The sequence below is a fragment of the Maniola jurtina genome, chromosome 16 (assembly GCF_905333055.1).
Source record: "Maniola jurtina chromosome 16, ilManJurt1.1, whole genome shotgun sequence".
Lineage (NCBI taxonomy): Eukaryota > Metazoa > Arthropoda > Insecta > Lepidoptera > Nymphalidae > Maniola > Maniola jurtina.
In genome coordinates, this window is record NC_060044.1 from 4,355,304 (window position 1) to 4,381,578 (window position 26,275).

Below are 26,275 nucleotides of genomic sequence, written 5' to 3' on the forward strand. Positions count from 1 at the left end.
TCTTGTCCTGAAGTATTATGTAAGAGCTTTTATACATAGGTCGAGAGCTGATGAACTAAAATTTTATTGCTTCACCGACCGAACCCAGCCCACAACGCCAGCCCGAAATGGGTAATAAGAGTAACCGCTTTGATTACTGTGTAGTAGAAAGAATCGCCCAACGCTATTACACAGAAGCGGTTCAATTCATTGATTTTTTTTGCAGTAATCGCCCATCGCTACTATGTAGTGACAATCAAAACACAATGTTTACTCATAACGTTTATTGAAAATAATAAACATGTTTCGTCCACCCATAATTTACAATCGAAAATATTTTATTTATATAGCGTAGACTACCTTACATTACGAGTTGTACAATAATTGTTGCTTTGAGTAAATAAATAAATAATTAAAAGCGTTTTATAGAATAGATTAATTAAATAGTAGTTATGTTGGAAAAATAAAGTATTTCAAGTCAAAAATCAGATATTCTAATTGCAAAATCGATATAGATTATCGATTTCGCGTGATTAGGTGAATTTGGTAAAATGAATTTTGTAATGTAGAACCTTCGGACTGACAGATGAAACAACTTTTTCAACATAAAAACGTGTGCTAAGAAGCGTGTTATCTACGAGTTTCATCTAACGCTAACATCTTATTGATCATGAACGAGAATGAGTTAGCCATTTAGTAGTTTGTCAGTACGAAGCCTAAATATTCATAATTGACATTTAGAATTTGCAGCATTCTAAACATTTTGAGAAAAATTTATTTACCTACCTTCAATTCTATATAGTTTGTTGGCACTTATATAACTTATATAACATTTTTTTATTATTTTAATACCTGGGTAATATTTACAATGAACCTGTGGGAATATTGACTTGTGTAAAATACCGTATTTAGGTAGCTAGGCTTCAGCCTTACATTTTTTTTTTCACAAAATAGGTTTCGTTAAAATTGTATTATGTAGTACTAGAATTTAGGTCAACCCGAAACGGTGTAAAAACCAATAGTAGAATAGTAGTTTGCATTGTAGAACTGAAACCAAAAATTTCAATTCATTTTTCAGAAATAATTTATGTGTATGGTACCTACTAACTCTTAGTGTAGTTTGCATTTTACACAAGTCAATATTTGTTATATCTAAATATTTCAGATAACATTTACAACATTAAAAAGCCCGTTTTTATCAAATATTCACTAAAATAATTGAACTAGACTCTTTAGATGTACATACTATGTATCTTTAATATCACTTTTGGCAATGTACAATTAGGTAATAACATAACTTTAACAACTTAATCTAATCATTATTTATTTTAAGGAATTTGTGCACCATAGTTGTCGAAAGTTGACTAGAAATTCTAAGCTAACGTGTGGTTTGGAAAGCATCTAAATTACAATGAGGCAAATACAATACTTGGGTAGTAAAATCTATATTTAAACAGTTTCAATACGTAAGAAATCATTTATAAAAATTGTGCGATTAAAGATGTTTACATTAATAGTCATCGATAAAAAATAATTTAAAAAGCGTTAAGCCTTAATTCTATATGTGAACTTCTGTGTTTGTGTCTTTTGCAGATCATTGAATAATTACAAACAAATATCAAAACAAAATACACAAATTATAAAAAAAAAACTGGAAGCATTAGAAGACAGCATATTATAAAGCCTACCACTAGATTTAATACAAGGCACTGCCTTAAAATTACATTTATTTACAACAATATTATTAGCAAGTAACAAAAATAAATAAAATATGATAATGAAAATCAGCAAGCAAGTACCAAGCAAGTTTGAAGTACAGTCAAAAAATATAGGTATGACTAATAAAGATAACTAGGAATAGGACTATTCTATTCTATAAAAGATGTAAGCAATAAGCAATATTTACAAGAATCATTACTAGATTTTTCTCATTAAATAATCTAGAGTTAGGACTTTAGAAAGTAGATTTGATACGAAGGTCTTATGAAATCATATTTGGACGATTAGTCTCTATTGCGATAAAAAATTGTAAATAATCAATTCCAAGTCTTTTACAATAGATTTTTTAAGTATTATAAAATTAGAACCGGGCAAGCTCTTTAGCGCATAACAATTCCTAAGCTTACAAATAACTTAATAATCTCACTTTATGTGGCCTCTATTAATAACATGTATCGCCTAAATAAATTCTTATTATAAATACAACTTTATTGCACCATAAAAAGTCTTCGAAAATAGGAGCGTTATAGAGGTGTTTCTTCACCTGACTCACTGTACGGTAACCTAACAACTTTAGTCCCCGCTAAAACACCAACACCCTCTAAACAAGATCGTCTATTAGATAAGACATCCTTTAGGAAAGCTCTTCTAGGACCCGCTAAATCTGTTCCAGTAATAGATCTCGTCAACTTCTTCAAAGCTGGTAACTTTAACGCCTCTTCATAAGACGGAGGCTCATCAGTCGGCGTCGTTAATGCTCGGCCACCGAATGGATCTCTCGAACAAGTAGGCGATAACTCTCTAGAGAAATAGATCGTGTTTTCTCCATTTCTCGTTACTTGAGTTTCAGGTATAGGTTGATAGTTAACAGAATTATTCGTAAAGTCTTCTAAAATTTGCCGTGCACTTCGAGCTGTTGTTAGAACACCCGCCCAGGATCTTCTGTTCTGTAGTTTAGCTTCATGAGATCTAGCACTACCAGCAATGTTGTTACTTGAATGGGTACTAGCGATCTTAACTCTAGGCCTTCTTGGTGGTTCATCAAATGAAGCTGCTTTTATCGTTGGTCGATTTGGTCTCTCTTCTGGCTCCATGTCTATTAAGACTCCAGCGTTAGAAGTGTTCTCAGCTGGATCTTCTCTAAGGGCAGCATCGATGCGCATAGCTTCTGAGTATGATGGTACAATGGCACAGTTGCCCCGAATAGCGGCGAATAATTCAAGGCTGTCTACAGTAGATGCATGTGATAGAGGAAGTGTCCGTGGAGGTCTTGCAGCAGAACACAGAATGGCACTTTGTTCGTCAGCTAACGCCCAAGCGTAATTTGTGGCAGGAACTGGTGGCAATGTATCCGACAAATGTGTTTCTAAATCTAACTGTCGACTAGGGTCTAATTCGTAGTTTGTACCAAAAATTTTTGTTATCTGCAACAAAATTTAGTTTTTATGATATCAAATAATATGTATGTAATATGAAGTCAAAATATGTATGTCAAAATAATAGCCTCATCGGGTGACAGAAGGGCTGGCTCATTTTTTGCGCAACGGATCAGCCTGGCTGTCCAACGCGGAAATGCAGCCAGTATTCTTGGCACCATTCCACGCGGGCATGATTTGTATAGTACATAATTAGATAAGGCTAGCTTTAAGTTTTATTGTAATATTTTCAATAAAGCCTATGTGTTAATCTAAAAAAATATATAATATGTTAAATATTAACTAAAACTTACCGTATAATGTACATACGCGGTGTTACATTCTATAATTATCCTAAGAGGCCAGGAAAGAAGAAGGCAGGATAGCGTCCAAAAGAGTAATTGAGATGAGTACCAGGGACACCGATCCGAATCCCTAGGAAGAAAAAAGTGTTTGGTGAAACTATGTTAAAAAACGTTTATTGCTGTAAATAAAATATGTTTGGTTACCTACCTGTAAGCTACCATGTATTCTTTGAAGGAACTAACTCCTATTAAATCTAATCCTTCACGCATTTCCATAAAATCATCGAATCTTTCATGTTCTGCGAAAAATCTTGACCTTTGGTCTTCGAATTCTGAAACAAAAAAATTGTATAGGGTACACATACATAAATTGTATGTGAAAAGAAAATGAAATGATTAAATACGGTAGTTTTAATAATAATAGATGTGTATATGATTAAAATTAATTCCTTTTATAAATGCGCCCCAAATATCAATAAGCTGTCTGATTAAAATCGGCTTTCAATAAATGAATGAAAAGGTAACTTTACGTAAGTACATGCAATATCAATTATAATAATACCTACTATGTATTCAGATTTACTAATCTCTTTAGACAAGGCATTGCAATGATTGAATTTCACTTGCAGCTAAAGCTCATTAAATTATCAATTATAATTATTCATATAATATAACCACACTTTGGTGGCCCCTCTTCTACAAAACTATACGTTCTAGGCAATCCAAGCTCAGAATATCAATAGCATAATAGAGCAAAAAGATTTTTAAGAAAAACTTGGATGAAAGCTTTTAATTTCAATAACAATTATATAAAAACTAGCTGATGCCCGCGACTTCGTCCGCGTGGATTTAGGTTTTTCAACATCACGTGAGAACTCTTTGATTTTCCGGGATAAAAAGTAGCATAATATGTGCTTATCCAGGATATTATCTATCTTCATTCCAAATTTCAGCCAAATCCGTTAGGTAGTTTTTGCGTGAAGAAGTAACAAACATACACACACACATACATATACATACACACATAAATACACACAAAATTTCGCCTTTATAATATTAGTGTGATGTATTTGCATACTTACCACTAGCTGCTTCGATATTGGCGAAAGCAAACCCCTTGCTGAAGCGTACTTTAGTGATGGGTGTATTCGTGTCCAAAACAAGATTTCTAGATGCGTCACGTTGCCCGCAGCATGCGTGTGCGAATGACGTGCTCGCACTGTGGGTGTTCACTCTCTCGTAATACACCTGATAAAAGGTTTTATGATTAACAGAGGCCTCTCCGTCACTTACTCCATATAAACGTAGTTTGGTTTTCACTTGAATATTATCTTGACTTGATACAATTTTGTAGACACGTTCTAGAAACTAATAGGTATGTCCGTTGTTTGCCAGTTTTCCACGTAGATTTAAAATTACACGGGTTTAAAGATTTGTATGTAAAAGATCTTCTTGATATCGTGCAACTTTGAGACTCAATATTTTAACGGAAATCTGGATAACCACAGGCACAGATATTATTACTTACCTAAAACATATTTAAATGACAGCCAAACTACGTTTGTTTGGAGTGCACTACTTATAAACCCGTCTTAATTACTTAAGTATCATAAATGTACATAATAATAAATTGACTGGGGGTCCATTTGCAACTATCACCTGAGCGATCGATTCTTTTAAACCGTCAATTTTCGCAAGCGCTCAAAAAGCTCAGAGGTGGCTCGGGCGACCACACTGAAAAATTTCCGTAGAGATTTTTGAGCTGCTTTTTCAAACGCTTAGGCTACTAGAGTTGCTTTACGCTCAGGCAACAGTAGCCAATGTGCACTCAGGTCATCTAGCCTAATATTATGTCAGGCTTGGATATCTAACGGCCTGCCCATGAATTTTCCGCTAGTTGTAAGTGGTAAATGCGCGCAGCACGGCCAACCAAAAATTATGGAACCTATAACGTTTGCATCACTCCAATGCGTGAACGCAAGCAATATAATAGATTTAGTTTCAGATTAGCGCTATACACGTATAAGCTCATTTTTACATGCACATACACAGGCACGCCTTTTGTCACACGCGCATCTCGTATGAGCTTAGACGCGCTTATAAGCTCGTATATATGCGCGGGCAGTGAAATACATCAATACATATTGCTACGCAAACACGCCCAAATGAGTGCACGCGCACCCATCCGTTTTATTGAAACGCGAAATGTAGCGTGGGTTTAAACACGTACGCAGAAACGAGCGTAAAATGTGTAGAAAATATTTTCATTTTTATAGTCTGAACGTGAAAACGCTCGATATCGCTTTTTAGCTCACAGACACAATATTGGTCTTAGTATTTTCTAGTTTTAAGTTTAGTTAATAATTTGTATGAATTGTATTTTTATTTTTTATTTTGTTTGTGATTTTGTTGAGCTGAATAAACTTTTATTTATTTATTTATATTTATTTATATACACCATCAATAAATTCACTCTAGATTCATTGTATACCGCACACCGCACCGCTTACCGCTCCGCAAAAGTCATGGGTAGGTATTAATGGCTAATTCGTGCTTTTCCAATAATATAATCAATCTTTTTGGTGTACCAATTGCCAAGCGAGCTTTGTGAAATTTCATGGCAAAGCTGCTTTGCATAAAGCGCGGATAATATGTCGTATGTATTTGCACGAATTATGGGAGATTTAGCAGAGATGTTTTGAAATCGAGCTCATTAGCCAAAGCCAGCCTTACCTGCTCCCGTTGCACCCTGCCTCTTGATTGATACAGGCAGGCCGGTGTCTGTTGATTTATTGTATCGCTATATTTAAAGGTATATTCTAAAAACATTATAACTAGTGGTTCCATCCGAAATTGGAGCTTATGCAAAGGTTTGCTTTTTAGTAGTTTTTATTTGTACTGACGTATCAGTTGCAGGACCTAGTTGACAGTATTTGGAGCTTATGAGATAGAATGCAGGACATTGAGATTGTTTGCCAAGATGAAAGAAATCTAAAACAACGACTTTGAGTCTCAATCAAATTGGGCTCTGAACTAATACAAAGGCGGACAAAGTATGAATTCACCAAGGTAGATTCGCGGATCGCAGAGCTCACTTCGCTCGGTCATTAATATATTGTATTACACACTAACATATACTACTCAAAGAGATGTTAAAATAGGGCTAGAGCTCTCTGTTACGTAATCTCATACCAATGACAAAGACAAAAAGTCAATGGGCGTTAACCGTTTTGAGTGACCAACCAATCAAAATCACCTATGTTTTCAAATTGAATTTCGACTGTTTTCTTGTTGTACCTGTATGTAGAGTAGTACAGAAAACAGGTTCGTTTGTAATTGGTTGGTCACTCAAAATGGTAAATGACTTTTTGTCTTTGTCAGTCTATGTTATGTACCTTATAGAGACCCTATATTAACTTCTCTCAGTGGATAGATTATAGTAGGTACAACTCATATCTAAAACGGAACTCTATTATGAAGGAAGATTATACGCGAAAAGCTATGCATTTCTCAGTAGCTATTATAATCCAGGAGAGAACTGAGAAGCTCCACAATTCTCACGACTGGATAAATCATAAATGTCTGCATAAACCTTTGTGCTATAAATTGGCTTTGCACTTGATGAAAGCATAATCATTTTGAAATTGACGTGTATACTAGGTATTTGACGTCTGAGTTTATAGTAGTTATCTTATCTCTGGGCTATTACCGCTTTTGTTTGTTGTGGGCTCTTCTCAGACTTGGGCGCGTTTGAAACCCTCGTAGCTTTAGTTTTTAGTTACGTAATTAATTATCACTACTATATCGTACAAATTTAACAATTTCGACCATCAAAAGGAGTACGTACAATCGTACCTACTTTGAATAAATGATTTTGACTTTGACTTTGACTTTTAAATTGTCAATTTAGAGAAACTAACATGGATGGTGTGCTTTCTCAACCACAAGTGGAAGAAGGTAGAAGAGAACATTGTAAATTTTCACCTGTATATAATTATTATTAATTATGTATAATAATAGATTGCCCGAACAGAACCTGAACAGCTTTATACCTACCTGCCTATAGGTAATTTTTGGTTCGATGAAAATTTCTCCCTACCCATTGTTTGAATCAACGTATTTTATTGATCGGAAGGAATACGAGTCAATGAGAGGGACAATGTAATGAACGAACGTGGGGAAACTAATTGGCCATACTAACTACACACTGGTATACCCGTCACATGTATATTCCTACTGATTCCTATCGTGGTATACTTACCTACTATTAAAATACGTGAAACTAAATCGTATCCGTAATATCGTATTTTAACAGAAATCTGGAAAACCACAGACATAGATATTAGTTTCTAGAATATGTCTGCAAAATTTCATGGACTTTGGTTGCTTAATATTCAAATGAAATTGGAACTACGTTTGTATGAAGCGAGTGACGGAGAGACCCCTCTTAAGGTATACATTTTTACTTTTCATCTACTTTACCTGTGTGGTAGTGTAGGCATCCCCGTTACGGTATCTAGTGACTTGTCGTTTTCTCCTAACGTAATGGTAGCAGATCGCTTTCCACCTGGAAGAAAAGTTTACTATAGAACATGGTATGTAACCTTATAATAATAGTGAGGTACGATAGCGATTAATCTTCGTTACTTCATCAAGGGAATCATAATATATGGTGGATTATTATTAGTTATCCGAGACAAAGAGGTAATTTGTAACTTGCCGAATAATTAATTACTGCAGAAAAAACTTTTTAATAATAAACTTAACTTTATCATAATTTAATTTAAACTCGTCATGAAATAGAAACACGATTAGTCACGATTTCTTTGATAGGAAGAAACCATAAAAGTGCTCAAAATATTGAGAATATTCAGTTTTAATCGGAAACAGTACCAACCAAATCTTTGTTGCTTTTTTCAAAAAATTATTTACGTATTTGTTTTTGTTTTTTTGATACTTATTATATAGTTTTTTTTTATAACGCTATAGGTAGTTAGATTTTTGATCCTGTAGCGGCTAACATTGTTTTATTGCCATTTTTTTCTCGGAACACTACAGTGAATAAATCTATCCTTCTAATATTTTTTGCTTGGTTCTCTAGCACATAGATATCCTGTGGTTTAGCCCCTAAAGCTCAAACCACACTGTGCTCAAACCGCATTATATAGGTATTATACCTAGAGGGCTTGGTATTGGTCGGTAGAGAAAGTTTTGAGCTACAATATTCATGCCGAAGTTTAACTAGTTGGGACGTAATATGTCAATGCTAAGTTCAAAATATTCAAATTTCTGAAATCTGTTTATAGACCGGTCACAAAATATCAAAAAGTTACTTTATAATGACTTTCTGTAGTGATAAAAGTAAATACATATCTACATAGTAATTTTTCTGCGTTGTATGAGTGAATTACATAGATCCGCCGGCCATGAAAAATTCGTAAATTTTTAATTTTTAATTTTAGTCGAGTATTTTAGGCCGCTTTAATTACGTGCCATTGTAACAACATCATACATGGCATAAAAGGGTGCCGTGAAATTAAAATTTTCGTGCAGTACCTTTTCGGACATTTTCCCCTACTTATTAAGTTTTGGCAGAACAGCTTGCTAATTTGTTTTTGTTTAAGTAATAAGATACATAATATTTAAATACCTATATGTAACTAATATTATTAAACTATCATCATCATCATTGTTGTCATGATCAACCCACATCATTAAACTGTAGGCACTTAATAAAGAAGTTGGTAGGTACTTAATTTAAAAAGGTTTAAAAAAACATGAATATAATGACATCATTAATCAAAAATAGGTTGAGCTGTTGAGCAGTTACGAGCGGACACAGAAACGGATATACATGCGTACCTACAGCTCAAATACATAACCCTCCTTTTGGGCCTCGCCACAGTTAGGTAAAAATTATCTAATCTGTGACGTAGGTAGGTCTTTATACGTTTTTTCGGAACTATCTACCTTTTTAGGAGTAGGAGGTTCTCAGTTTGACTCGTTTTTTGAATGAAACATACAGAACGATATCTCAACAACTATGAAAATGCAGGGATTCAAAATACACTGAGCGGATTTGTTTTATAAGATTTTACAGTTGTTGCTTTGAAACTTCTTTGAATGAATAAGAATAAGCAAAACAATTCCGTTTCAATTCCGAAAAATCGCTTTGAAACGACTCTTGCAAGGTTGCATTGTTACGTAACAAGACAGTTTTATAACTTTGTCATACTGTAGGTATACTCCTACAAATAAGATATTTTCTAACAATCGCTTTTATGACATATTACAGCCTTATCAATTTATCTGCCCAGTAGGTAGGTAAGTATATGAGCACTCAGCCAGTGAAACGAAACTTACTGATAACTAATGGTACAACGTGCAAAAATGCTGAAAACTTTTCCATAACTGCTTTAGGGAAAAACAGCAAAAATGATGCAAGATTTTCATAATTGTGTGACTGAAGTAGTTAGAGCGAACATTACAAAAGATTTTCATAATAGGAAAGAGTAGGTAAAATTATTATAAAACATCAGAGTATAGATATTACATGCTATAGGTATATTAAATGTTAGGTATATTAAGACACATGAGTAAATAAATAAATGATTAAAATAAGGCCGAATACAGAAACGAAAGTTATTATTTTCTCAAGAGGCCTCCAGACGCTTTTTTCACATTTGTTGATGGATCAAAAGTCAGACACTTCTTTCTAAAACTATAGGCGCGTTTCTATAATCAACAAGTGTAAATTAAAAATTTATAACACCCCCGACGATCCAAAGTATCTGAGTTTTCCAAAACATCATTTTTAAATAAATAATTATGTATTTAGGCAACGTCCATCTTGACAGCTTGACATTTGTCTATTGACAATATTATGTACCTAACGGTTATCTAACCTTCTTTGCTACAAGAAAACTAGAAAAGAGCTGATAACTCTTAAACGGCTGAACCAATTTTTTTAGATTATAGCTAAGAACACTCTCGATCAAGCCACCTTTCAAACAAAAAAAACTAAATTAAAATCGGTGCATTCGTTTAGGCGCTACGATGCCACAGACAGATACACAGATACACAGATACACACGTCAAACTTATAACACCCCTCTTTTTGGGTCGGGGGTTAAAAATAAGATTTTCAATAGTGATTTTCAGGCTACTTGATACTGACTGAACAGACAGACTTACCAGACCCTTGGGGTTGCCGTCCTCATAGAGTGAACCCTCGCACTGACCGCTGCGACATCCACTCGCTTTGCAAGCTGGATCCTCGCCGTACTGTGGTAACACTCCACCAGGTACACCAAGTACAGGAGCAGCACAAACGCAATAGGTATGTACGCGTAGCCGACATCGCATGGAGACTCGCGAACAGTCCTCTTTATTGGGTACCTGAGAGACAAGAAACTATGAGCAGATGAGTTGTATTGAAGCAAATAATTACATTTTTAGCGAAAGAGTAAAGAACCATAGTTTAGCAATCATATAGTTTATATATTATATAACAGTGCTTTCAACAGTGGTCATCTTACGTCTGCAGCAGCTATTGGTTCGATGACTCATCGACTCGAGTTTGCCCTGTAGGTGGGTTCCGGAAAATTTGGCAGATTTTGTGGTAATCTTGTTGCAGCAATGCGTTGTAGCATTTGTTGCCAATACTAAGCGTGTGTTGGCCAATCAGAGATGATCGCGATCGTTAGGATAGGTAGCGATAAGGCCGCCAAATTGTACCTATCTGCCTATATATATTTTGTTTTGCTTTGTATGTGTTTTTTCTGTATTAATTTTGTGGTGTACAGTAAAAAAATATTCATTCAACACTGTAGCTGTCATTTTACTGTAATCAAGCCCCTGGTTTTCTATGCCATTGACATCGTATTTAGGTAGAGTATTACTCGAAATATTACGTGACATGAAGCAGTTCATACAAGAACTGTCAAGTTTAACGTCCATGATCTAAAATAAGAATCACGCGATTAAAAGTGAAGGACGTGGGGACACGCGACGTAGGAGGCCTATTTTTGGGAAGTGTTGCCTACTGTATGATTGCTAAACTGTAATAAAACTGTGGCTGAGTTGCTGAAGATCATTGCTGCAGTGATTTGAAAGAAAGTAGAAAGCAATTTCCAAAATATACTAAGCCTCTTACCATGACTCTGCCCGCAGTCGGTTGTCAAGTACTTCGTGACTAGTTTTCCTCCATAGCCTAGGGGAGTTATCTTGTGTTACTGGATTAACTACTTAATATACACTACAAAGCTCCTAGCTCATTAACTAGCGTAAATAATAAATATCAGATAGCTAATACTATTTTTTTTATAAATAAAATTTCCTTTCTTTTACAAGGGTATCGATTGATAAATTTATTGATTCTACTTGTCTAGCGTCTATGTCTCTATTCTCTAGTTTCAAGCACCAAGGGATTACAAGAAAAACTAGTCTACAAACTTTCACTGGGAACAATTAAAGACTATTTATTTATTTAATTTATTTATAAATTATTTGAATACATTTTTTGTTTTTTAATAAACATAATAAATTGGCAAAGTCGAAATAAATAAAGCTTCACATGAGGTTCGCGTTTTAAAGGCCAAAACTCAAAAGTACGATGCGACACGATGTGAATAATTATAGTTAAAGTCAAAGTCAAAGTCATTTATTCAAATTGAATACTATTATACACTTTCTGATTGTCAAAGAATGATGTAGTGGTGATAATTTACCGACGTTAACTTAAAACTAAAGCTACGAGGGTTCCAAACGCGCCCAAGCCTGAGAAGAGCCCACAACAAACTCAGCTGCATATTCTTTTTTTATCATTGCCACTTTACAATATCAAAAGTAGTTTGGCAACTCGTTCCCAAGCTATCTTGATATTTAAATAATCCTTTACATTGTAATAGGATTTTACCTAACCATGGCAGCAAGTTGCTTTGCGTCATACAATCGCACCGTAGCGTACTTTCGACGTTGCAAATTTTTTTCATTTATTTATTTATTTGTTTGTTAATAAAACATATTTACAAAGCTTTTGCGATTGTGGTGTATACATAAACTCGTTTGAGTAAATTCGCATCGCGTTGCTACGTACCTACTTTTTTCGGCCTTAAGTAAATACTACGCCGTTTCAACTTTTATAACGCGTTATGACTTATAGTATGTGTTATAAAATGTAGTGATGTAACTCACGTGTTGAGGTCTATGAGTTCCCGGTCGATCTCTGCGGTGTTGCACCACGCGACGGAGCCGAGGCAGCCTGCGATCATGAGGGTGAGGAGGAAGCACTTCCAGTTGCCCTCGCGCCTCAGCACTCCGCCCAGGCTCTGCTGACGCGGACGCTAGATATGACAAATAAACAAACATTTAATTATAAATGCTTTATAAGAAAGATATCCATTCATACTATTTAATATCATAAACTAGCTGATGCCCGTGACTTCGTTCGCGTGGATATATGTTTTTAAAAATCCCGTGGAAACTTTTTGATTTTCCGGGATAAAAGTAGCCTATGTGTTAATTTATGGTATAATCTACCAATCTAAATTTCCGGACCAAATCCGTCCAGTAGTTTTTGCGTGAAAGAGTAACAAACACACATACATACACAAAAACTTTCGCTTTTATAATATTACCTAGTGTGAAGTGTGATGTGGATGCGAAAGTGTGTTCGACTGTCTGTCTATTTTTCTGACTTGAAATATTAAACTTTTGGTTGGTATTAAATGAAGGAGAGACGGCGTTGTAGGTGACGTCTTTATTCAGTGGAGGCTTATGATCGACTCGTTAAACGAACTAACAGTAATTATAATAAAATCTTATAAGCTATTGTCCTTCCTAGAACTTCTCCTTTCAGCAAAGGTTGCCTGGTAGAGATTGCTCCAAGCAATAAGGCCGCCTTTGCACACAATTGTTTTTTTCTGTTTTCTTCTTACTGTGTTGTTATCCTTATATGTGTTTTTGTGTGCAATAAAGAGTTTCTATCTATCTATATCTATCTATTGTCTTAAAGATATTTCTTAATCTAACCTAAATAATTTTGTATCGCCTTTTGTTCAAATTCAACTCGTAAGCAACCTACATATTACATCTCCCCTGAAAATGTACCCTGTTTACCCCTCTTCTTAATGAAAAAAAAATGTTAGGTGCTACTCTGAATGAGAAGAAAAGCTGATACAATTACAAAAATAAAATCTAACCATAATTTAAAAGTAAAGTTATATAACTACGAAAACATTTTTTTTTAACCGCAAGTTCTTGTATTCAAGTGCATCGATGGCTCAAGTGCAATTTATCTTATTCCTTACTTCGTATGGGCATACTTTCAATCTATGTTATAAACAGAAAATCATTAAACGTCATGTCAAGGATTCGTGAACGTGAAGTTCTGAAAAATCATAGTAACATCGTAGTACCTTATATGTCTAAGATATCGATTCCACTAATCGATTTAATTATCTCAAAATATTCTTTTACTTATCAAGTCGTCATCATAGGTAGACAGCTATCGTATCATCGTTCGGGTTTCTATTGTATGAACCCTAATATTATTTTTTAACATCTCAGGAATTTATATCACCTGGACAGTCAAAATAAATCTCTTCTATTCTTCATATTCCATTCAAGTTACTTCTTCACATAATATAAATAAATAAACAAATAAGAAACGCGGCGCGTACTCTCCTAATTAATATTTAACATAACATGCTTTCAAGCATTATTCATAACTCTCATAATCTTCATCAAACTTATTTCTTTCAATAAGTACTTCAATAACATTCAACTTTTCATAAAGATTCTAGGTCTTTCACTAACACCAGCGCGGTAGATAATGATCAAGAGTCTAGACAAATATATAGTTGAATGAGGAGGTACAAAATATGCGCAAAATATCGCGTATTAATTAATAAATAAATAACAATCACCTTCCTACGTCAATATATCTCAATCAGAAGTAACTATTTGAACATTATTTAAAATATCTATTATTTTTATACCTAGCACTTCTACAGCCGAAGGGTGATCAAGCCTTTGGTTTGCAGAGTCCTAATTTGTCAAAGTCGGGTAAAGTCTTTAATCGTCACAACTATCATGAAACTAGACGAAAACGTATGTGCTTCACTACGAAGAAAATAAAAATTCTCCTAACTTCATATTAATTTCCTTGTACCTATGTACAAATTGCATCTCAAGCAAAACCTTTGTCTCATAAAAGAATGCAATGATGTTTGGGTACGCGTGTGTCGTTGACCGCGCGATGACACCGTAATAATTCAGTGAATTATTATGTAACTTCGATTTTAAATCTGAATATTTGCAAAATATTCATTATTTATTATAGTATTCTAACGTTCGCACTATAATAAAAAAATCTTACACATAAGTTGAACTTATTGATAGATAGTGGAGCAAGCATTACTTATAAAAAAAATTATTACCTTCCTATATTATTGCGCAAAAATTAAATTGTTATCTAATTAATTCGGTCTACTAGCTTTTCACGGTCCAACAGTTTAACCGATTTTGATGGGTACACAGTTAGCTTACATCCCGGAGACGGACATAGGCTACTGTTTATCCTGGATTTAATGTAAATGTAAATGGTGAAGAATAGAAAATTTAATTGATAGAAAATGTAATTAGTGCTGCAAATTCAACTGGCATTGAGTTATCGTTTTGCCAAATAATCATCGGAACAATACAAATTACAAACAAACACGGATCGTATATTACAAAATTAGGGAAAATGATATCCAAAACTTCGCAACATTAAATCATAATTTATGATTAAGAGGAGTTTATTTTAGAGTGTTAGAACAAACGTTCTTTGTTTAATTCTCATTTAATACAAGTGAGAATAGAAGAGCTTTCAAAAAATTGTACCAATTTTTAAGGCTGAGTACCTATAAAACTACACATTTTTACGGAAATCTGGCAAACCAAAGACACAAATTTTTATTTTTAGAATGGATCTACAAAATTTTAGCGAGTTTTAGATTGATTAGTATTCAAAATACTGAGAACTAAACTACCTTGTGTATGGAGAGTTCTGCGGAGCGGGCTAAGGGCACAAAATTATGAAGGCCTCATTTCCAACATTTTCAGTGTAACAGAACATGGAAATATTATTATGAAATTGGATTCCCATTTGGATTGAGAAAACATGGAATAGGATATCACACTTTTATTAGCGGATCCAATAAATATTTTATCACAAACTCAATAGACCTAAACAACTTCACCCCGGGTACGAACTACGAGGTGTATTCGTCCCCTCCTCGAAATATGTTGACGTAGGCCGTGGAGAGCCGATCGTATGGACTTGGCCTTATTTACACTACCTTAATAATACCCGGGGATTCTCCGGGGACAAATATTTATGGACCAGATGAGCTTTAGAGACCGAAACTCGTTCTCGCAAAATGGAACTTTATTAACGTCGATAAAATTTTACGCGGAATTTATATAGATCGAGCCTTGATTTCGTCTTCGTATTCTAGAGTGAATTTTGTCCACTGCTGGGAATAGGCCTTTTGTAGGGACTTCCACATGCTACGGTTGCGCCGCCTGAATCCAGCGGTTCCTCGCGGCTCGCTTGATGTCATCTGTCCATCTAGTGGGAGATTTTCCAACGCTACGCTTTCCGGTGTAAAGTCGCCATTTTAGCATCTCTCTAGGTACGCATCTCTAAATCGGACTTATTTACGTTTTAAGCCATTATTAGTCCAATAGCCAGCAATAATAGAGGCATGTGGTGGTCTAAGCCGTTATATTCTTTTATTGTATGGGGGAGGAGGCATTTGCCCGTCTGTAATCCATTAACCTTACTACCACACCCTGTACTATAAAGAAACATAATCCTCTTAGATAGGAAAATTAAACAAAAGCTATTGTTTACATCTTCACGGCACGTTCGCTTCAATTCAAACAGTTTTAGTAGATATTCAAACAGATTAAATGAGCTTGAACAGTAAATTATTATCTATCTAAGAGATTAGTTAGCAAAGACTGTTATGTAAGCAAGAGTTGGTTATATACCAACACACATTTAAATTTCTGTCGTTAACGACAGAAAGTTAAATGTGGCTCTTTGAGAGATAAGATTTACCTAATCTTGTGGCCTAAATTTACTAACATTTGAGCACCTAATAACTTTAGGTAAAATTAGCTACATCTTATTCAGCTAATTTAAAATATACTGATCTTATTTTATAAACTTTAATTTTATTCTGGAAAACAAGTCAAATAGGCTATATATAATAAATAAATGACGCGGCTTTTCAGCTATTTCCGCTAACCAAAATTCGCCGATGACCCAATTTTGAGTCCCCTTTGTTCCCGTGACCGTGCACTCAAATTTAATTAGGTAAAGTACAAATTAAGGGACAGAAAAATGTTGTTTCTCTTTTACAATTTTTTTTAATAATATTATATTTCCCAAAACCTGATTGGGAGTAATAAAGGAGAATACAAAAAGACAATTTTTATATATCCTCCTACGTATCTAAAGGTATTGTTAAAAATATCTTCATGTTTCTGATAATGATATGTTTGTGATAGTGAAGCCTTTTATATTATTATACATAGTTATAAGGATTTAGCTTTAGAGTAAAGTCAAAGGGTTTACACCAAGAATATTTATTCCAATTTTCCAAAACGTAATCAATTCCAATGTGTGCCAGTGCATCCTCTACTTATGTCAATGCCACAAGGATCGCGGGGTCTAGTTATAAGGCTTCTATATGTATATTAATCAGTCTGAGCACCAAGGGTAACTTCATTTACTATGCGTAAATCTATCATTAAAGGAGATTACTTTTGGGAAAGCGTCATAATTTGACGTCTACATACTAAATAACATATGTAAGCACAGTTCCCGGTAACTCGAAAAGTTTAATAGAGTATGGGAAACTACGGGCAAAAGCTTGTAAACACACTTATGTTCAGCTCTCGAGGCCGAGGCAACGAGTGGCAAGTATAACATGCTTGTTGATACACGCCCAAGCTTTGTTACGTAATCGTATTACACGCTATTTCACTTCTATTCATAGCTTCGTACTCATGGACCAAGGTTACTACGAAGAATTATTGAGCAGGAAGGAACTTGTTGTTGGGACTAGTAGCTGGTTTCAATTTTTCATCTATCAGACGTCCGTGTCGACGGTTGGACGAAGTTCTCTTGCAATCACAGAACAAGGTATTATGTGGTCTTATGCTATCCAATGGCTCATAGTTACTTGCTTTAGATCATCCATCCACCTAGTGGAGGAGCTTTAAATTCTGTATTTTGATGTATTTCTGTATTTCTATTAACTTTGAAGCCCAATATACTATCAGTTTTTAAAGTTCCATATATTCCTAGAGAAAAAGGAACCCTTATAGGATCACTTCGTTGTCTGTATTTTTGTTTGTCTGTCTGTCAAGAACCGTCAAGGGAATTAAAACCCATACGATACTTCCCGTCGATTTAGAATCATGAAATTCGGCAGGCAGTAATATCTTGGCACAAGTAAAAAGTAAAATCCAAAAACAGCGAATTTGTGGTTATATTTTAAGATGGTAGGGAACACTTCGTGTGCGAGTCCGACTCGCACTTGGCCGGTTTTAGTACCTACTATGAGCGACTCTAAGCTACGTGATTACCTACTCTGGTTCACCAACTCCTCATTTCGATCGCAAACCAGAATCTGGCAAACCAAATTGAGTACCTACTCCAAAGTCGTAGTATAACAAAGCAAACGAAATACTTATTAATTAATTAGTAATCGGATTCTGCATATCACAAACAACTTGTATTTGACAGGCTATTTATTAATTTCTATATCGGTAGAAACGGAAACTAATACTAAACTCAACCCCCGCATCCAATTTTAGTGACGCGTGACCCAACCCAACAGCACGTACCTACTTATAGTCTAATAATAATAGATATTAATGGTTTTTAGGGTTCGGTACCTCAAAAGGAAAAACGGAACCCTTATAGGATCACTTTGTCGTCTGTCAGTCTGTCTGTCCGTCCATCCGTTTATCGTGTTTGTAAAAAAAACCTATAGGGTACTTTCCGTTGTAAGTGGGGTATCTTTACAATTTATTAGACCTCATACCTGTAGTTCATGTTGCTAGCGATATTATGTGCTCTTCGACAAAAAGAGATACGAATTATTAGATTTTTATCAGTTTTGTGAGTTATAACAAAAACAAGATTTTATCACTACCCATCATACTAATATTTTAAATGCGAAAGTGTGTCTTTTTGGTTGTTTGTCCTTCAATCACGCCGCAACGGAGCCACGAATTGGCATGATATGATTTTTTGCATGGATATAGTTAATATCCTGGAAAATGTTATAGGCTAATTTATCCCGGAAAATGAAAGAGTTCCCATGGGATTTAAAAACCTTAATCCATGCGGACGAAGTTGCAGCTATCAGGTAGTATTTTATTGTTACTTTATCCATACAAAATAAAATGATAAATGTTAACCAACTTTTAAGTTTTTACCTCTACAAGCTACGCCGTAACTACATACGTAGAGTTTACAGCTAAACGTAGAGCTCGAGCAGTAGGTACAAAGTTCGTAGCACTTACGTAGTCTATGTGGGAACTAGGGATCTTTTAAACTTTTTATAACGAAGTTTTACTGCTACCACAGACGACCGATAATTGACAAGTATAAAATACAAGACATTTATTATTAAAATGCCATCCCACAAAAAAGTCGTAGAAATATCAGAGTTGACCAATCTTAGACCAATTCAAACTGATTAAATCCGATTTATGATGAAGAGAAGGAAAGGAGTGCACGAGTGAAAACGCAACAGACATTGTGTGATGATTTGGCGTAAAATTGAACTTATTGTGTTCACCGTTCGATAAAATCGGTCCCAAACAAAAAGCGGACGTCTACGCTAAGTAAGGCCAATAACATGCTTTCAACAAAGCAAAATTAAATAAAACGTTGGAGATAGAATTTCATTACTTTATTTATTCCAAAGAATAAGAAAAAGTGCTACACTATTTTTGTGATCCATTCATTCATTCCTTTGAAATCCAATATTCTTGACCTTTAAGTTAAAGTGAATTCCTAGTACCAACGTTATTATTGTATAACAGCATTTGATATAAACGACTTTGAACTAGTCATGGAAACATTTCGCGTCATTTATATCTATATTTATTAACCCCCGACCCAAAAAGAGGGGTGTTATAAGTTTGACGTGTGTATCTGTGTATCTGTCTGTGGCATTGTAGCTCCTACACTAATGAACCGATTTTTTTTTTGAAAGGTGGCTTGATCGAGAGTGTTCTTAGCTATAATCCAAGAAAATCGGTTCAGCCGTTTCAAAGTTATCAGCTCTTTTCTAGTCACTGTAACCTTCACTTGTCGGGGGTGTTATACATTTTTAATTTACACTTGTTATCACTGAGTAATTGATTCTTTTTAAATTTTAAACACAATTGAACTCATATGGTTGTTATATAGGTGTTTGATATTTTGTTTACGAGTAGATGTACTTTGATTTTCAGTTTTATACATATACTTCTTGTTACCTTTTCTTTTCGAAGAATCTACATTCTACGTGCTGTGTAATTTTTTAATAAATAATATTGTTAGGGCATGGAATTAGGTAGTACATACTTTGTAGATACTATTTCTATGATTTAAGGTCCATACAAAACAAAAATTACCCCTTTTGTTTTTCTTATATCACATACTTTGTAGATACTATTTCTATGATTTAAGGTCCATACAAAACAAAAATTACCCCTTTTGTTTTTCAATTCTACTTTATTGAGGTCAGCGCAAATTGACCAAGTTGAGTAATTAATGACAATCACCAAGACCACAAAATATCTATTTAGTACATCGTAGGTGTAGAAGGCTCACTCTGCAAAGATTGAAATATCTTGTTACAACTCAATAGAGTGCAATTTAGCTAAAACAGCAGTACGGCCTATTTAACAAACCAAGGAGTCCGGCCTAGTATAACTGCATGGCTCCACTCTCACAGCCACAAAAAAAATTGAATTGAAGTAGGCTTCGTAATATTATAAGGCAGCTCGATATATGAAATTTAGATCGCACAGTCTTTATTCAGCGCCAGATATAATGCTATTTAGTTAATATAAACTCATCCTTATGATGAATCACATAAGAGCTATGATGGTACAAAACTGAAAAAAAGTTTACGGGTATAGTATTAAAATATAATATCCAATATGTATGAGAGACGGATGAAACAGAGTTATTCCGAAATGGTCGATTTTAATCTATTGATTTTTTTATACATCAAAATAACTGTTCACGGCAAAGGTTGCGTCGATGAAGCGAACAGTTAATCAATTGAGCTTACCTTTCAGCTTTAATTCCACAAAAAGTTAATCACATAAATTTTCCATCCATTGTGAGCAGGTCAAAATGGGAGCTTCGTTTGAATTAAATTTTCAGTTAATCCCCTACTGTAGCCGATTTAAATTAAGGCATATAGATGCTTTAGGGTCCTCCAAAAAAGTAGAAGGTCATTTAAATAGACTACAGTCGTATTTCGGAGTTCAGATTGGTTTATAATTAAATATGCTGACGGCCTCTTGTGAATCCAACGCTACTTACAAAGCACTCTAAAAGTTAATTACTTAGGCACTTGACGTGGCTGCGATAATAGAAGAATACTTTTTTACAATGATTCCATATAAACGTAAACATAGCTTCATACTACCTATTATTTCATCTGTGCCTTTAGTGTGCCTATAGCTTGCAATAAGCAACGATTTACGTATAATTTCCTAAATGCAGCATCGATGGCAATAAACCGGGAACCTCGAGGGAACCCGAATTAAAGATACCCCATATTGTACTTAATTGGTAGGAAACACAGCTCGCGGAAGAGTAGGCCAAAACTTAATTTATTAACTTAGCTTATTATAAAATCAAATCATATTTATTTGGGTACACAAATTGTGGACAGTTAGTGTTATTACCTGTTAGCACGCACGCACGCACGCACACACACACATACGCACGCAGCCACATGCGCACACACACGTACACCCACACACACACACACACACACACATACAATTAAATAATTGCCTGTTATAAGTCCAACAAAGTGATTCCATCTTGCTTAATCTAGAAACGAGCGATTTGTTGCTTTACTTGGATGATAATTAAATCTTGAACAACAAGTTAGTTTGAACTGAAACCATTTGAATGACAAAATAGCCAACTAAGGTAGCAAGGGGATCGTTAGCATATTCGATTACTAGCCAGTCTGAACTTTGATAACGGACTTGAGTTTAATTTGTGTAAAGTATTTTATCTTTCAGTGCCTTTGGATTGTGATGGACAACCTATCAAATATGGGAACTAGGAAAAAATTAAACTTAAATAGTAACTTGGTGATTTGATGAGCCTAAAATATGTACCCACTTCGAGCCCAGTACCCCTACTAATGTCCTCACATTCTGGGATGAATAGAGATACAAGGAAAATTAGAGCAATAAATCTAAATTAGTGACTAAAAATGGTAATAAGCTTATAATTAAGCACTCATTTCGAGCCAAGTTCAGAATATTCTAGGACTGGGGAGGGAGTTTCCCTCCCCAATAGGAGGATAAAAAAATTCGGAAGGTCGCTGACTTAGTACCATCAATGTACGTGAGTTCCATTGTTTGCCGCCATTGCCAGGCGTGTTTCATCCGTATAAAATAAATAGCAACAAGTGTAAATTAAAAATTTATAACACCCCCGACAAGTGAAGGTTACAGTAACTAGAAACTGATAACTTTCAAACGGCTGAACCGATTTTCTTGAATTATAGCTAAGAACACTCTCGATAAAGCCACTTTTCAAACAAAAAAAACTAATTTAAAAATTATCATTAGTTTAGGAGCTACGACGCCACAGATACACACGTCAAACTTATAACACCCCTCTTTTTGGGTCGGGGGTTAAAAGGCTCTATCATCAAATTAGCGAAGCCACTTGAAGTAATTAAGTAATTGTCTCGAAATGGTGCGACGGCAAGAGGCTGTAGTCGTCAGTGATTTGATTATAAGTTAATCTAAACTCCAGGATCGGACTCAAGTTTAATTAGATCTTCTCTCGGACGATCTAAATCTTTAGATTGACCTACCCATCTTAGAACCTATAATATTTTGCTATCTGTTCATTTAAATAACCCATAGATACCTAACTACACAAAATAATATATAATCTTTGAAGAATTTAACTTAACTAAATTAGCACTTATGTTTTGAAAGAACTTATTAAAAAGTTAAAAATAATATCTTAGAACTTTGTGAAAACCTAATGAAAAATACAACTTTTCTTGTAGAACGCGATCAAAGAAAGAACGCGCAAAGGTTAAAAAGAAACAATCTAAGGCAAAAAAGGACCACATGAAAATAATATGAATAGATAGTGGGAGAATGATAAAGGTGCCCGTGTTAGAAGATGGAGTTATTAAATAAAAGTGGTCAATCACTTGATAAGTAAGTATAAGTATGCAGGTACACAGACCTAATAATGTTAAAGAAATCGATTGACTACAAACATAGCTATCCTTGGAAGTGACCTTATATAAAAGACCGTGCATATTTGTGTCATGGCCACTATAAAGTAATAGTTTCGTATGCATGTACTTATCAACCCCGGAAACGCAAATTTAACTTTCCGGAGCTACATTTTGAGCAATTAATAATATCACTTGCTTAAAAGGCGAAGGAAAAATCACCAGGATTCAGATCCGTAATGTTTTCAAAGGTGTGTGAAGTTTGGGAATCCGCACGTGGCCAGCGTGGTGAACAATGCCCTAAGCTATTCTAGTTCTGAGAGGAAACCCTTGTTCAGCAGTGAGCCAGCTAAATCGTGGTGATATTGGTATACGAAATACGATGTACCTATACCTATTTACCTAAATGCAGTTGAATAAAATGTCTCTTTTTAAGAGGGCTCTCTCCGTCACTCGTTTCCACTCGTTTCATACAATCGTAGTTCCAATTTCATTTGAATATTAAGCAACCAAAGTCCATGAAATTTTGCACATATATTCTTGAAACTAATATCTGGTTTTCCAGATTTCTGTTAAAATATTCGGTTTCAAAGTTACGCGGTCTTAAAATTTTCATACAAATCTTTGAGCCCCTGTAATTTTAAAACTACATATTTTTAGAAAAATCTAAAACACCACAGACACAGATATTAGTTTCTAGAATATGTCTGCAAAATTTCATGGACTTTGGTTGCTTAACATTCAAATGAAATTGGAACTACGATTGTATGAAACGAGTGGAAACGAGTGACGGAGAGAGCCCTGTTAATGGATTTTAGTAATTAAAGAAAGTGAACAGCGCGTTTAGCGTACCTACCATAAAATTATAACTCTAAGGAACCTACCATTTTTAATCTCATCCAAATAATACCTACGGTTAGGTAGGTTTGTCTTGTATTCTGTCACTACGAAACTAAGACAATGGATAATATTGTTTCACAGTTAATATAAGGCTACCAAGAGGCTATGTAGTCTAGGATATATATAAAAAACTTGTGAATGTGAATTTTAGGGTATTACTCATAGGTTGTCGTCATCGTAGAGTTGTAGAGCTGCACTCCAGTTTTCTGTACCTTAAGTGAAAAAGTACACACAAAAAATAGCCAATCTTCAATTATATTCAAATGATCTCAGAGTAGATAAAATCGAATTTACCAAGGACCCTTAAAGTTCGAACATAAATTTGAGTAAAATGTCAATGAGCAGGCGCCCTTCAGGGGTCAAACAGGGGCTCGAATAGGAAGCTCAAAGGCGAATGTTAACAGAATTACCTACTGCCTCTTTTGTGATTTTTATTCCTTTATCTTGTACTTCTAGTGCCTACCTTTAAATACATTGAGATTTAACGAACCGTTTAGAGATTTTCTAACACGGTGAACTGACTTATGAAGTGTACCTAGACTTGGGTACTAACTTTTTCTCACGATTTGGCCCTCAATGAGGTTATTAAAAATCTTATAGAACCTCTTTGTTTCTTCGGGATAAAAAGTAAATAAGTACCTATTTAGTCCTCCATGTATTATTTGTTGTCATAGCGATAATAGAAATACACATTTCGATATGAATAAACAGTAACATGTCAAATCAAGAGCATCGACGATTATATAAGTTGCTCATGTTATTACTTATTATAGTAAACGCCTTAACAGAAATATTATAATGTTATAAGTTATTTATCTTAGAGTTCGAATTACATTTGTTATAAAACCTCCAATTTTCGTAAATTATGCTGTATAGCTCAAACCCTTTGTTTTAATACGCTATAGTAGATAAGAGACATTATTACTCACATAAAAGTGAATATAATCGAATGGTATAACACACAAAGTTATCTCTGAAGGTAAACTTCGCTTAGCAAAGCTCTAAATGAGTTACGCGAAACAATCCACGATTTTTAAGGTTCTGTAACCGAATAGTGCCAATTTATTCTTACCCGACTACGGCAAAGCCAAAAGGAAGGGTTATGATTTTAGCAGTGTAGGTATGTATGTATGTATGTATGTGTGTATGTATGTTTGTATCCAGATTCTGTGTGTTCTACTGGGCCGATTTTGATGAATGAGGTGTCAATCGATTCGTCGTAAAGGTTCAGGTGACATAGGCTACATTTTATACGAAAAAAATTGACCTAACGGATGTTACATGAAAAAAAGTGGGGGTCTCCGAATTTTTTTTTTGTTGCTATTGTATCGAGTGAGATGACAAATGAAAGAGGAGACAATTCTGAGTTCATAAATATAAATATACTACAACATTAAAATATACCAAGCGACAGAAACATAATTTTATTAATAATATTTCGGCGTTTATTAAGACGATCGCAGTCGGGTTTTAGTTTTCAACTTTTTTAAATCGTAGGTAAGTACAACAAATTAGAACATTTTAAGAGTATAGGTAATATTTTCGCAATAAGGATTAAGGCGTATAAAGAGAAATCGTCGAACTTGAGCATTATAGTTTTCTAAGAAAAGAAAATTAACTTAGAAACCTTTTTCCTTGCGCAGCAATTCGCCAACCTTGAGGTCATTCGAGGGTATTTATAGGGTAGTTAATGTGCCCGGAAATACGATAGTAGGTATTTCGACATGCCGAAATTAACGTCAATTAGGTATATACGATATCTTATCTAATCTAACCCAGAAAAGTACCTATTCGTTAATTTGATCTAATCCACAAAGGGGCTTTTTCGGACCAATTTTCTGAAAAAGTTTCATCGTTATTTTGGTCTAAGTATCACTCCGCCGATGCTGATAATTGGAATCCTTTTTCTTCCATAGGAGGGTAAATTCTAGACATCCGAAACAAAGGTAGTTTTTCGGACCAATTTTCTGAAAATCATCGTTAGGTATTTTGGTCTGTACGCCGACTATGCTGATAATACCTAAATTGGAAATCTTTTTTTCCTTAGGAAGGAAAATTTTCATGGGTCGATCATTTCATGGGCGTCAGTGAGACGTACTTAATTGACGCGAGGTGAAAAGCTTAGCTTGACCGAGTAGTATAAAAGGGTGCTGATATCGACCACAGATGACTTAAAAGACTACCGCAGACCATTTAAACTTTCCGACAATATTTAGGCAGATATCTCGATAAAGCCTTATTTATCATTGTCTTCGGTCCCAATTACAACTTAAGTCAATTAGGCATCTTGTTACGTAAATGGATAAACGTTGTTTAATTTGCAACTTTGGAAACCAATCAATCATTGTTCAAAGGAAATTAGAGGTGCGGTCAGTACATTAAATAATCGAAGGCACAAGATGTAGGCTCTTGTTAGGCCAGTTTATAGCGTGATAGCTTC

At 34.7% G+C, this 26,275-nt stretch overlaps 1 protein-coding gene across 3 annotated transcripts in view; it reads right to left on the reverse strand.

The window, feature by feature from the left end:
- Window positions 1-254: 254 nt before the first annotated feature.
- LOC123873087 (transmembrane protein 151B-like) overlaps window positions 255-26,275 on the reverse strand; it is a 29,580-nt gene continuing 3,559 nt past the window's right edge. The window contains exons 2-9 of one of the 3 annotated variants that reach the window (XM_045917783.1): window positions 12,614-12,762; window positions 11,574-11,630; window positions 10,613-10,816; window positions 7,901-7,985; window positions 4,501-4,666; window positions 3,627-3,750; window positions 3,428-3,548; window positions 255-3,122 (exon numbers count right to left, since the gene is read on the reverse strand). In XM_045917783.1, coding sequence (XP_045773739.1) covers window positions 2,223-3,122; window positions 3,428-3,548; window positions 3,627-3,750; window positions 4,501-4,666; window positions 7,901-7,985; window positions 10,613-10,816; window positions 11,574-11,630; window positions 12,614-12,762 — 1,806 coding nt within the window. In that variant the 3' untranslated portion in view covers window positions 255-2,222. Of the gene's footprint in view, window positions 3,123-3,427; window positions 3,549-3,626; window positions 3,751-4,500; window positions 4,667-7,900; window positions 7,986-10,612; window positions 10,832-11,573; window positions 11,631-12,613; window positions 12,763-26,275 lie in introns of all 3 variants that reach the window. The other 2 variants (XM_045917785.1, XM_045917784.1) reach the window with 2 other exon arrangements.